The 15062-nt window shown below is 38.5% G+C and overlaps 1 protein-coding gene across 1 annotated transcript in view; it reads right to left on the minus strand.

The window, feature by feature from the left end:
- mpv17 (mitochondrial inner membrane protein MPV17) overlaps positions 1–10846 on the minus strand; it is a 45345-nt gene extending 34499 nt beyond the window's left edge. The window contains exon 1 of the mRNA XM_088908417.1: positions 10767–10846. Within this exon, the coding sequence (XP_088764543.1) occupies positions 10767–10839 (73 nt within the window). The 5' untranslated portion in view covers positions 10840–10846. The remainder of the gene's footprint in view (positions 1–10766) is intronic.
- Positions 10847–15062: the final 4216 nt, after the last annotated feature.

A 15062-nucleotide genomic window follows, 5' to 3' on the forward strand; every position in this document is an offset into this window, starting at 1 on the left:
ACAGGAAACAGAGCACTTTCTTAATGGGCATAGTCTCTGATGGGGAAGATATAAGCAGTGCAAAACCACACTGATCTATTTTAGGCCTATTTCTCTTCATGATCTACACTATATCAATGGATTTAGATTCTAGTGCAATTAAACAAAGTTAAATTTGTGATGGAAAAATACAGGGAGTGGAAAACACACAGTCTCATTGGCAGCATCGGGCACCATACCAAAAACCATATTATAGACAAATAACAATTCAAAGATGTGCAAAAAGAATTATTTCTAATCTCAGATGATTGTTATATATATCATATACTGCATGTGTACAGATTAAAGGAGATAGGTTGTATGACTTTAGAACAACGGGGATTGAGAAGAGATACCATCCAGGTCTAAAATCTTAGAGGATATACTGTAGTTAGGTTCAACCCAGAGACTATTTCACACACAGCAGTTTTTCAGGACATGGGGTTCATAATAGGAAATTAAATGGGAATTTATTAAGGTTAGAGAATAGGAAACAAGCGTAATGTATTTGGAACAGGTGTCTCAGACAGGGGTTCTATCATCCTTCTGTTTTCTTAAAGTGAGAATTTTGAGCCCATATTCTTACCATTAAGTCAATAGTGTCATGGGTGTTTCTCATCTCTCCCCCTGTTTGAAATTGTCATGAACAAGAAATCAAAATATAGCTGTAGTATGGATTGATACTGGTTAATAGGCTTGGTGATTCCTGCTGTTCACAGATGACACTGCCCTTGTTGCTCCATCTGACTGTGATCTCTGATCCACAATGTTTCTCTGCCTAGTGTGAAGCAGATGGGATGAGAGTCAGCACTTCTAATCTGAGACCACTGTTCCTACCCAGGAAAATGAAATAGATTGCTCTCTCCAGGTGAGCAAGGAGACCTTAATGGAACAGTTTAAATAAGCATCACTATCTCGTTCTTGAGTGCTAGTGATACTGTGTGAGGTCAGCCAGTGGAGTGGTGTGGCATTGGCAGTGATATGGGTGCTGTGCTGGTCCTTCTCCAAAGTGCAAGCTGAGATCTTAGATAAAGCTTTCAATTTACAGTTTGACCTACAACCCATTCACCTGTGGACATGAATGCGGGGTAATAGAGGGCTAAGGTGAAAAGACTGTGAGTATGACTGGAGAAAATTAGGTTTCTTCACAGACCAGTTGGGCATAATCTCTGGAAGAAGCTCAGCTATCCAGGAGTTCCTTAGAGTACAGTCACTACTCCTATGGATCGAGAGGAGTCAGTTGAAATGGTTTGGGCTAAGGATGCCCCTCAGGAGGTTTCCTTTGGAGGTTTACCAAGCACATTACACTGGACAGATACCAGAACACACAGGAGGGACAATATCTCTCAGCTATTATATTATACATATAGGAAATATGTTCACAAGTGAGTCAGAAATTGTTAAAAATATCAATGCTGCCACACTGCTTTCAGGAAAATGTCAAATTAAAACTCCTTGTGATGTTTTTAAATAAAAGAAACAAAAACTTTTCACTACAGTCTACTAAAAACATGTGTAGAACAGTACAAATTGCAAAAGATGGATAACATACTTCAGAGAATTATTTATATATGCTAATTATATTCTTGCTCTTTAGTATTATTAGCACTAAATGTTACATTCAGTAGTTGCTATAGTAATCCACAACCTTCTATGTGCTTTCTTTTAAATCTGGATACTTATATTAGGCTATTAAACTAGTATTAGTAGGATATTTGACTAGTATTATCTGCACTAGTTAAATGTAACTTGTTTAGTGTAATTTTTCAAAAATATACATTATGCTTTTTATTTGAATGTATGCATGTTGGCAACAAGTTGCACATGACTACATTACACAATTCCCAAGTACATTACCAGGATCTAAACTTTGAGCTAATTGTATTCTTCAGTGCTGATTTAACTAAAATAAAAAGACAGACTAACATAAGAACTTTGTAATTTTAATACAGCAAAGGACTGATAAATCAGTTATCTTGACCGTGAAATGGGTTTCTGCAATGCTTTAGTTGTAAAGGCACAGGATTTTTTTAGGATGTTTTATTTTTTATTTGTGTCAAGTTTCCAGATGACATCATGGGAAATCAGACTAGTTTTGATACCAAATTGTGGCTCAAAAACAAGTCTACCTGTCTCCTGAAACTCATTTCCACATCATAGCTCATGAAAAAGGGGATGTTGGCCCTAAAACTGAAGAGTAATATAGTCAGTGACAACAATGCAACTTTTTAGAAACCTGGCAAGTCTCAGGGGTCTGGGAGTATGGCAACTTATCTAATCACAGTGGCACTCGACCAGTTGTGCTCTGCCTTTTGGGGAACCATGATCATACAGTAGTTTGGTAATAATAAGCAGTAGCCTAGACTCAAACCAGTGGGTGGATCACAAAGTGGTTTAAGGAACTGTGTTGCTGTTAAAGATTGATCACTGGAATATGAATCATTTAATTATCTGTAGTTTTTCTTTTCTGTAATAACATGACACAGGTAACCTAGGTAGATCTTTTCTAGTACCCTAGTACTAGTAAGACAATTTCTTAACAAAAAAAAAAACTGAGTATGGCTGAAAGAACATCATATAAGAAACTATCACTTAATCTTGAGGGAAAACTTAATCAATTATTTATCCAGACATTTAATGTTGATTAATTGTCTGGATAAATAATTGATTAAGGAGCATGCTGGGGATTATTTATCCAGACATTTAATGTTGATTAAGGGGGTCAAGAAGAGCTACTTCCTCGTAGTGACCTCCGGGCAACGTCTCTGGCGGCAAAAAGCTCTTCAAATTGAACTTACCATGCAATGCTTACCAGTAATGAATTGTACTCCGCAAGAAGAAAATAACCTAAGGGTCTTTCAAGAACCTACAGGTCCATGTATCCTGCAAATCATAGTGGAAGGCCTAACTAGAGCCAAATGTGTGGTCATCAACCACCTGGCTCAAGAGCATAACGCTCAAGTGATCCTTCTTCAAGAGACTCACACCAAAGACGACAGCAATATCAAGATATATGGCTACCACCTCATAGGTGCCATCCATCATGCGCACCATTAAGTGGCTACCCTAGTAAAACTTGACAAAAATGCAAAGCACGTAGCCCAATCACCGGACGAAGATACTACACAGTGGATTGCTATTGAAATAGAAGGCTTTACTATTGTCAACATCTACTAACCACCTAGTACCCAGTTCTCCAGTCTTTCAAGCTACACACATCCTGTCATCTATGCTGGTGACTTCAATTGTCAATACACCAACTGGGACTATCGAAAGAACACACCAGAAGGTGAGGCACTAGCCGACTGGGCATCCATTCAAGGTTTAACTCTGCTGTTCAATAAGAAACAAGCCAACATGTTCTTCTCTGCCAGGTGGCAAAGTGGAACAAACCCGGACTTGGTGTTTTTCAGCCCAACAAACAACCATATGCCTTCACCACAACGCTCAGTGCTGAGCGGATTTCCGAACTCGCAGCACAGACCAGTAGTCACTTTCCATCCAGCACTTGTGACACCAACTCCAAGTCGTCCATCCGCTCGCTGGAATTTCCGAAAAGCAAATTGGACTGAATTCACCAAAGAAACCATCTCCTTTCCGCTTAAACTTCCAGATCCAAACTCAACTGATGTTAACGACTCGTACTCAAGGTTCTGCAACATGATTATCTCCACATCTAACAATCATATCCCAAGAGGTTTCCGAAAGACCTACATTTCCGGCTGGGAGGAAGAATGTACAAACTTAGCCTCTGAACTTGAGTCAGCAACCACAACAGAAAGAGCGCAATCCATCGGCTCGGCTCTAATAGAATACCTGGACAACAAAAGGAAACAAGAGTGGAACAACACGGTCTCTGAAATCGACATGAAGCACTCTAGTAGAAGAGCCTGGCAAACCATCAACCGACTGACTGGCCAAAGCCATAAACCACAAACCCAAAACCAGGTCAAAGCCAAAGACGTTGCAAAGGTGCTTGTTGACAGTGGCAAACCAACCCACATAGACAAGCAGTTTGCCAGGAAAGTTAAACAGGAGATTCATGACAGCTGGCGAGCCAGCTCAGCAGATGATAACAGTCACAGCAGCTTCACCTATTCTGAACTGATTGCAGCGATTTCTACCCTTAAGGCAGGGAAAGCTCCAGGACCTGACCACCTGCATCCTGAACAGCTTACCCATCTCTCTGCACCTGCCTTAGAATGGCTACTAGCATTTTTTAGCAATTGCCTATTACTAAACAAAATGCCTAAGATCTGGAGAACAGCAAAAGTCATCGCTATTCTTAAACCAAACAAACCACCTGAGGACCCAAAAAGCTACCGGCCAATCAGCCTCCTCTGCATCACCTTCAAGCTTATGGAAAGGCTAATATACAACAGAATAAGCTCTATCGTAGACCCACAGCTCCCAAATGAACAAGCAGGTTTCAGGACAAATAGATCGACAACCGACCAGGTCTGCGGAATGGTTGATGATATCGAACAATGCTTCCAAGATAAAAAGAAAGCGGGTGCTGTTCTTGTGGACTTAACAGCAGCTTATGACACAGTCTGGCATAAAGGACTCATACTCAAACTGCTTCGTATTATCCCAAACAAAAAAATGGTCCTCTTTATCCAAGAACTAATCTCTAACAGATCATTTACCTTAACACTGGGCAACGATACCTCCAGGAAATTTTACCTTAAGAATGGTGTCCCGCAAGGTTCGGTGCTGGCGCCAATGCTATTTAACATCTACACAGCTGACCTGCCATGTACAACTGCCAAAAAGTACATATACGCAGACGACATTGCTCTTATGCATAGCTCCACAGACATCAAAGCAATAGAAACTACACTATCGAATGACCTGAACAAGCTAAACTGCTACTTCAAAGACTGGACGTTAAAATTAACAATCAACGTCAAATGCGAAGACAAAACTTTTCCATTTGAGAAAAGCCCGAAATATCTAGGAGTTGTCCTTGACCGCTCACTGACCTTCAAACAACATCTCGAACAAACAGCAGCAAAAATCCAAGCAATGGAACAACCTCCTGCGAAGACTAGCTGGCACTAGCTTGGGTGCAAATTTCACCGTCTTACGCCCCTCTGTGCTTTCTCTAGCCTTCTCCTTAGCTGAGTACTGCTCTCCTGCCTGGCACAACAGCAGCCACATGAAGAAGGTAGACACAGCCCTGAACAACAGTATGCGCATTATAACCGGGTGCATTAGATCTACGCCCACTGAATTGCTACCGATTCTCAGCGGCATCTCTCCACCTAACCTTCACAGAGTAGCAAGTTGCATCAACCTTGCACTGAAAGCCTCGGATGACTCCAACCACCTGCTGCACGATGCCATCTGCAACTGGAACACCACGATCCTCCGATTAGAAAACCGGCACTCACCTTCTAACACAATGAGGCACCTTATGAAAGAAGCAAACAACGACAATGGCACTAATTGGGCTAACAAAAAGTGGCAAGACGCGTGGAATAATAACAACCACAGACTGAAACAATTTATTGACAAAGTATCCAACAAACCCGCTGGAAATGACCTATCCAGACAAGCCTGGGTCAAGCTGAACCAACTAAGAACCGAACATGGCCGTTTCCGGGCCACCCTACACAAGTGGGGTCTCACTGATGACCCAACTTGCGAATGCGGTGATGGCAAGGAGCAGACGGCCGACCATATCCTATACTCCTGCCCTCGCTTCAGATGCCCCGGCAACTTTATCGATTTGGATGATGCCAGCCGCGATTGGCTGAGGCACCTGACTGTGATAATATAACTATGTAACCTCTGCATGTTAAGCTCATACGAATATATATATATGTTGATTAAATAAATGCATTAAAGTATTGCAATGTTTGAATGGTTTTATTTACATACAGAGATTTTTATTTTGAGGTTTTAGAACAGTTCCTAAGGATTAATATCAAGCTTTGTCATGTATTCTGGTAAACAATATTTGTAACAGCATGCAACTTGATGTGTAATTAAGGGCAGAGGGCTCATTGCACTTATGTGCATGTACACAATTATGTACAGTGAGGCAAAATAAAAAAAAACATTCAGAGAACACAGGTTGTAACAATGGAAATCTGTGAAACATTCAGTCTTTTAGACCTTCTCTAGAGACTAAAACTCTCCACAACAATTATGCTGTAACAGATTAATCCAGAGGAGTTGAAGGGAGTTTGTGTCCTCAGGGGCAGTTTATAAAATACTTCCAAGCAGTTATCAGTGCCTTCAAAGTAAAAGGGAAAGGGAGCTTGATATAATTTAACCTCCCTTCGCCAGCCAAATAGAAATAAATCACCTTCTGCCAGATTTAACTTTAGTAAACCAAATCACATATCCAAATGAGGATGAAATACATTTCACACAACATGTCTCATGCACCAATGACGTCCTATTGTACAGTAAGGCTTGCAAAACAAAATAAGCAACCAACGCACACAATGGGCAGAAAAAGGAAGCATCAGTGTATAGTGCCAAACCTACCAAAACACATACTGTAGAATGTGATGATGTTAAGAAAGAGAGTCGGTAACTTGGAACGCAGGTTTGTGGGAAGTGACTATGCCATTTCATCTTTTAGAATGGTGGGTGGAAAGTTCTGTGCTTTGTTTTCTGACCGTCACTACACTTCTGAATGAGCTAATCGTCATAAATAAAACTCAAGTATTTATGTGGTAGAAAAGCAGAATATTGAATTTACCTAATCTAAATTGTTAATATGACCCATCAAAGACAAAGCATTTCTAAACCTGTAGCTGCATCAACCTGGAGCCTGATCTTATGATTATTCAAAAACTAAACAAACCTGTATATGTTAATATGAGCAAACACATCAGTGGTTAGAGACCACTTCAATACTAAGCCCAGGGTTAGAGGTTCACAGTGCCATTTGATAAAAAGTAGGCTAAGCTTTAAGGCTCATGATCATCAGCAGCCAAGTAATTACACATTTTCTTCCCTAATCACACTGAGTGAACAGCACTCTAGTGTTGAGGAAGACTTATTGTGAATTGGAGCTCTTCATTACTAACAGAAGATACATTGATTTATCTTCTGTGATTCTGGCATTTACCGCAGTAGATGTAATATCATTTTAGATCAGGTAAGTGTATAAAGCAATGAAAACTAATAAGTTAAAATGAAAATTAAGAATTATAAAACCTCTTGATTAATTATTGTTGAATTATTATACAAAAATACTGTCATCATAGGGTGCCCATTATTTTAGCAACAACACTCAACAAACTGTATTAAAACTGTATTTTAAAGCTTCTACTCTGACACACATACAGTTGCCCCAAAAGATTGGAAACAACATGCCTTTTAACATGAATCTACATCTATAGCATTCAGTCATCTCAGGTAAGGGCAAAAATTATACATAAGGGAAAATCAGTTAAGTTCCTGAAAATGGAAAATGACACTATATTGGTTATTCACTGTTTTGAATTCAAGTAGGTATTTTACTGTTACAGGCATGCTAAATGTGAAAAGTGGGGAACCCTATATTTTTAAATTGCAGTTACCTTTGGTTTTTATAATGGAATTAAATACTTTGTGACTACTAAAATTCAGACCACTACATTTAATCTTTTTTCTGTAAGGTACTTTAAAGTATATCCAAAATGTATGTAAGATACAATTTATATCATTTGGATCTGCACATAAACCATAACAGATTTTAAGAGTTTACAAGAGTTTACAAATCAAATGATGACACTAACTTCAAACTGTAAAGCAATACAAACTCCTTGGTTGATTTATTATTAGAATTTGATCAATTTGATCACATTGAACATCTGATAAACCCAGTTTAACTATACATTTCTATTTCACAAAGGAAGGACCTTCACTTATTAAAACAAAACTTTTTACAGTTGTGAACAGTCCAAGTTCATGGTAATGTGGCTCCAGGCAACTAAAACATACTCTGCTGTAATTTTAATATTTAGAACATTTATTGACATTACTTAACACAGAAAGGAAAATGAAACAACACAAGACAAACACAGTACAGTACAGTTCAGCTCCAAGTAAAAAGTTTTCTAAATCACCTATTGTTCTGGGACAGTGACTGGATGCAAAAACCTTTTCTGGCAAGTATGCTACCTTCACTCTTATATACACACACAACCCATGTAAAACTGCACATACTGTATTCCAAACCATTACTTAATTACACTTTAGTCAATATTGGTGATTCATAAATAATGAATATAAATGAATACTATTTATACTTTTAAAACAGTTATGAGTCTGTTTTGGCGGTCCCTAGTGGCAATGGTCATTACATGCCACTGACCAAGGGACTCTGCCACAGACTGTTCTCACTCTATATACTGTACATTACTGTTTTCACTGCAGCCCTGCCAATGTTAGTGGGCAGTTTATTCCAACCCAAGTAAAAACAAAAATATCAAATTACATAAGAATATGCCAAAAGCATATTGCATTTTGGCATTTTTCAAATACTGACCTCAACAGCTCTTTACTTACTATTTCAAAAATGTTTGCAGCATTCATTAATAACTGCGACTCTAAATCCCTATATTTTGCAAAGCATTTCATGAGAAAAAAAATCTTTAAACTTATATAGTCCTTTATTGGACACTCTACTCAAAGCACTATATAGGTAATGGAGACTCCCCTTCATCACCACCAATGTGCAGCACCCACCTGGACAGCACATAGCGCACCAGTACACTCACCAAACATCAACTGAGCACTTGAATGATAAATCCATCAAGTTCTCACAAGCACAAAGGAATCACAAATAAGAAACTTTAAAAGTCATACACAACATAGGCTACACAAACTATCTCGTAAGATAAATGTGTCGTTGTCTTTATGCAATACTGAACGGAAAATTGGTTTTGCATGCCTTCATCTTCTAAATATAAAATGTACAAACAAAACAAAGCAGCCAATCAAGTATGGAAGTACTTTTGAGATGTGCTTTAATGACACGAGAAGGTATTTGGGATATTGCAGAGGAATTTTATTTTACCCGTCAAATACGTGAGAAACAGCAGTCAAGAGTCAGGAATGAGCAGGCTAATATAATCCTCACTAGTAGACAGTAAGGCTTTTTTAAACCATTTCTAAACTTACAGTTATTCCAGAATGCCAGTTCAGCAATTGTCTGGCCAAGGATTCAGCAAATAATTATATAAGTAGACTTTTAAATCAGTGAACACCCAGCATTAACCATCTGTGATGGAGAGATAGGGCAGAAATTTTACCAAGAGTTTAACATGGAGTTTGTTCAAAGGAAGGCTTCCTCACCTCACAGGAATTTTCCTATGTAAAAGCATTGCTAGACTCATGAGCATGAAACCCAAACCTAATGGAATGTCAAAATTCCTCACCCGTGGTGCTAAAAATGTTTAGTATTGCACTCTAAAGACATCCGGTGATGTCTTTAGAAATTGCATATTATAATGACAAAATATACCTGAGAAAACATAAATGGCAAAAAATGCAGAACATCAGATGAAAACCTCTCATTGCGTTTCACTTTTATTCATGAGTGTTATAACCCTAACGTGTTATTTCTGAAACATACGTCATATGAGGAGATTAGTGCAGCACATGCTCACCCAGAGGCTGCTTCCTAAGCAGCCAGTGATGCCAATGCACAATGCAAAGCTTTAAGAACAGCTTAGGGTATTGTACTCTACCATCAAGCAAGCTGTTGCTTCTTACTCTGCTTACATAAACTAAAATGTATAATAACTGTATAAAGCTCTGTTTTCAAATTCCCACATTGTAAAGCCCTTAGCATATTTATATGTTCTGCATGTTGATGGAAAATGTTGAAAAATACACTGTGGGGATCCAGTGCTTTTATATTGACAGAAATGTTATCACTCTGCGTTCTATGGACCCTCAGAGAAGCGTTGCCTCCAAATATTGTGCATTTAGTCTATTGTGACTATGCTATTGATTAAAATAAGTCCAGAAACACGTGGGTATTTTCAATATGGAAAGACCGAAACAATAAAACAATGGTACATTACTTAAACCTTTGATAACCCAGGTTTGTCAATTGTTTGATTTTCCCCAAAGAGTTTATTTTCAGAAACTGAAATAAAATGAAGGCTTGATCACACATCTGCATATGTCACCAGTCGCTATGCTTCACTTCACTGCCATCTGCCGTCAGAACACAGTGAATGCGCCATTCTTTCTGGAGCTAGACTGTCTGCCATGTAGCTGCCAACAAACAAGAATGAGTGTATTCCATAAGGAAATAGTGCAAAACCTAATAATGCAGCATTCCTGCTGTGCATATTACAGATTGCATCAGAAACGGAATTGATTTTCCAAAGGCAAAATATAAAATTAGAATTTTTTACCAAATCAACATTACTAGTCTTGTATTCTGGAACTCCACAGGTATAACAGGAAATCAGTAAACCCTTCACAGCTGTTTAGGGGTGTTTTGGTTATGTAAATTATTTTTATAGGGATATTTAATGTTCTTTTTTTTTGGCATGTCGACTACAACAAACATTCACAATTGCTGGTGCACAAAAACAATGAAACAGGTTGGCATTTTACTTAAGAACATGTTAACCAGGGGGCCTAAGATTGAGCTGAATTTGCAGTGTGAAACGAAGATGACAAGATGAGACTGTCATTTGCAGGCTTTGGTCTAACTATGTAAAATGAGAATTATGGTGATTCTGGGAATCGGCAGAGCATCAGTGGCAAAAATGCTATCTTACCAGCTGTAATTATTTGTACTTTCCAGGGATGTTTTGCCATCAGCCTCTGGTAAGATCTCCACAGGCCAGCCATTATTCCTGTTCTGGGAGAAGACGGACAGACACTGGTCACTAAATAGTACGTTGGCTACATTTGGAATATCAACAGCAATTCTGCTTTGCTCTTTTTGAACTAAAGTTAAATTAAAAACCCCTCTGAGAAGGTACATTGTCAAAATAAAAAAAAGACCAGCAACCAATATTCTTTAATTCATTAGTGTTAAAGCAATACCAGCACAATGCATGAGGAATGCATTGTAATTTTTGTGATACCAAATTTGTTCTTGCACAACTTTTAAAAGGTATTAAAGTAGCACATGTAGAAAGGCTTTCAGTTGGCGTATTACTACATTAGTTAATTATTGGAGTGAGAGAATTAAAGCAGTATTTGTCAAACTCAGTTCCTTGATCTCCTGGGTTTTATTCCATCTGTACTCTTACTCACTGAGAATAACTGATCCCTTTAACAGGACTTTTATCTCGCATACCTGTAGACCCTTTTAACCTTTTTCTACACTCAATCTTCCTCACATCCATTTTCTAACTGCTTTATCCAATACAGGGTTGTGGGGGAACCTGAGCCTATTGCTGCAAGCAAAGGGCACAAGACAGAATACAGGAATCCAGTCCATCGCAGGGCAGACACACACTCACACTAGGGCCAATGTTCCCTGAAGCCACCTAATCTATCAGTATGTTTTTGGACTGTGGGAGGAAAATGGGGAGAATAAACAATATAGCATCCCAGGTCCAGAACTGATCCCAGGACCCCAGCTCTGCGAAGCAGCATTTCTGACCTCTGTTCCACCATGTTGCCCCACGAGCAATTTTGATTTTCAATAACATTCTGCAGCAGGTTTGTTTTTGTGAAAAAAATAGCCAGAATAATTCCTCATCAGTTGACTTACTGAATTGTTGCTGCCTTACTTTTGGCTAAACAACTTTTAATTGACCATTATATGATGAAAAGACAAGTAGGAAAGACACTGATAAAACACTCAATTATTTACTTTCGTATAACTGAATGAGGGTAGGTTACAAAATCGGAATTGTGTTCTGTGAGGAAACTAATTACTAAACCCATTCTTAATGGCCCAAAATAAAATTTCACACAGTGACATCCGCTAGAGTAACCTAATTAAACTCAGCTCAGATAGAAAAAAATCCATAAGACACTGGGTTCCCCCAGCACTAGAGTATAGAACCACTTATTAGAGGAAATGAATTCTGTACAACTTCTAAGAGCGCACGATGCAGCTGCATTTGAGAGGGTAAAAAAAGATTTTGAAAGGCCATGTTTGTCACACAGTATAAATCAGAAAATTGGAAAGAGGGAGATTAACATAGTGGGAGAGGAGGGGGTATCACCACCTTCCTGATGTGATATGACAAGTAACTACAGGCAATGACACGACAACAGATATAGGAGGTAAGTCTGACTCAAATACAGTCCCAACGTAGGAGAGATCGGGGAGGAATTTAGAAAGTTCCACTGCTCTTTTGTTATACAGTATATTTATGTGGAAAGCTAATGGTAAGCAAGGGTTGTCATCCGGGGTCTCATCAGCCAGACAGTTTGAGACAGGACAGATTTTTATGAGTTACCTCTAAATTACATTGTTGGTTTATTTAAAGGTTCCACTGATCAGTGGTAAGAGCAACTGATCCCGATTACTGAGGTCTTGCAAAGACTTTGTGGAAATGAAGGCGATGTATGAATTAACAGAGCCCACCCTGCTCTGACTAGAGGTGTCTGGGTGATCTAGGGCCAGCTGACAGCCGCAGTCAGACACCAACTGAATGTGCAGGGAGGTAGAGAGCCATTTGCTTGAAACAAAGCTCTGCCATTAGACTGAGTCCCTTTTTCCCTTTCAGTTTGTCCCAGAACACCATTCACACACTGTAAATACTAACAGACCATGTGTACTACATTCTGACTCAGTCACAGTTACAGCAGAATCATAATTTGACTACTTGGAGCTTAATTTAAATTGCCATTTAGCACTTTTACCACATAATGAGATATGTGTTTAGTAATAATCCTGTACCAATTTCTGCGTTTCATGGTCTTCTTTCGGGTGTGTGCTGTCTGAAATGTAGCCAATTTGACCTCTGTGAAAGGGAATAAAATTGTTTCAAAGTATCTGATACATTTTTATTTCCTTCTGTCTGTTCAGTATAATTTGACCATTTATTAAGATTTGGAAATAAGGATAAGCAGCTGAAGAGAAGCTGCTTAAAAGTTCTGCATGCTGAAGCTGTTAGAAATAGTACCTTTGAAGAAGGGTATTTCAGACATTCAGGACTGAGTACAAAACAACAAGTGAACTAAAAGTCTAAACAAGCAATCAATGACAGTTACTAATTACTGGAGATTAGAGCTGGGATGGAACAAAAAACAGCAGACATAGTGGTCTCTTAAGGCTGAGGTGGGGAACAACTAATTTAGAATGTCACAGTTAGAAACAAGTAACTGCTATTTCATTGACAAGATGGTGAAAGACACTCAGAAACACAAATGTTTTGTGGGACAGAAAATGGGGTCTGCAAGTGGCTGGCAAAATCAAGTGACTTGCAAATGAACCTTCGGAATGAATAAAAACCCATTGGGAAGACTACAGTTGGACCTTGCATGTCAGCACAGTGCAATTCCTTGTGGCCTTCAGATTTGTATTCCAGTTTGGCAAGTTATTGATCTAATTGAATAAATATTAAATAACAAGATCCTTTAAGCAAGTGGGGGCAGTGAATGGGAAGTTATCACTTGTACCTATTCCTACTGCCTTGCCACCACCCCGGAACTGAAATACACGTTAAGGTACTTTTCCTACATAAATAAATTCTGAACATTATGTAAATCCAATAACGTCACTTAAAGAGTCCAGTTTGTTGGATATTACTAACAGCAACGTCTAAAGAATACACATATGAAAGATGAACCATTGAAATTTTTAAGACACACAAAACGTAATCATGGAGAACTTTCAGATGTTTTTTGGGGCTGTTTACTTAAAATATAATAGGTATATAGACCCAACAATTTATACTCCAGCTCAGAAAAAAAACCCAAAAAGGCTGATCATTACTACCTTAACCCCTGTTAAAAACTTCACACCAGGCCACTACCACTTTTCGTAAATACATTTATTCCTGCATTCCGCTCGTAAAAATATAGCGATTATTTGTCTACTGGAGCCAAGAAGTATTTAGTCAATTTAATCTTACCGCATAAATTCGTAGTTATAGGCAGGAAAATTCATAGACAATGTCTCGGATATCTGAGAACACGAAATTAAATGCATGTGATCGAGGAGTTAGCACTCGAGGAGCACTTAGTTTAATTTATAACATGTGGTCCACCTCCGGCGTTCGAGTAAAACTCGACTAACAAATATTTTAGAAAATGCAATGCTTAAGACATTTTGCTAATCCTACCATGTTTGTTTCGGAAAATTTTGTTTTTTAAACATACATGTACTAGAAGGCTACATGCTTTTGCGTTTTTCAAAACCTAAAAGTTTAGTTGTCTGAACTGTTTTAACTGTTTACCTGCATTACTACAGTTTGGTCTTCGGCTTCGGTACAAGAGATAAATAACTCTTACATGTTTCCTTTTCCAAACACCTACATTCTACAGAACACCAACAAGTTAATAGAAATTTTCAATCGAATCATCATCATCATCATCATCATCTATGTTTTTAATATATGTACAATGTTTCCTTTCCAGTTACGATAACCTTTACCGCTGAACTTCAAAGCTTTAGCATTTAAACTACAGTATAGCAGCCCTGCGTTTCCGCGTCTCGCTTAGCTATAATTAAGCATACTAAATCTTAAACTGTTACTCAATGCAACAAAACATACTTCCAAAACAGATTATAAGATGCAAAAACCGCAATAGTGAATTCAAATTTGAAACATGCCTGTTAATGTTATCCAAGAATCTGGAAATGCAACAAAGACGTCACTTCCAGAACAAATGAAACCATTGGCCGACCTTTTGTAATCGACGCTTAGTATCTGTCGCCCTCTAGTGGGGGATAAAGTCAAAACGGTTGCATCACAGAATGCTTTGCATTGTCTGCGTACAGTACATTGTAATTGCAACGCGTTGAATTCTTTCTAATGAATCTCCATTTGTTTCCTGAGACCTGCGCCACAACCATGACTAAAGCTTACATCCAATAGGTCATTTCATAACACCCGCTTATCTAAGGTACCCCCAAAAGCAGTATTTGGGTGTTGGACCTCCGT

This window comes from Atractosteus spatula, chromosome 2 (genome assembly GCF_055471065.1).
Source record: "Atractosteus spatula isolate fAtrSpa1 chromosome 2, fAtrSpa1.hap1, whole genome shotgun sequence".
NCBI lineage: Eukaryota > Metazoa > Chordata > Actinopteri > Semionotiformes > Lepisosteidae > Atractosteus > Atractosteus spatula.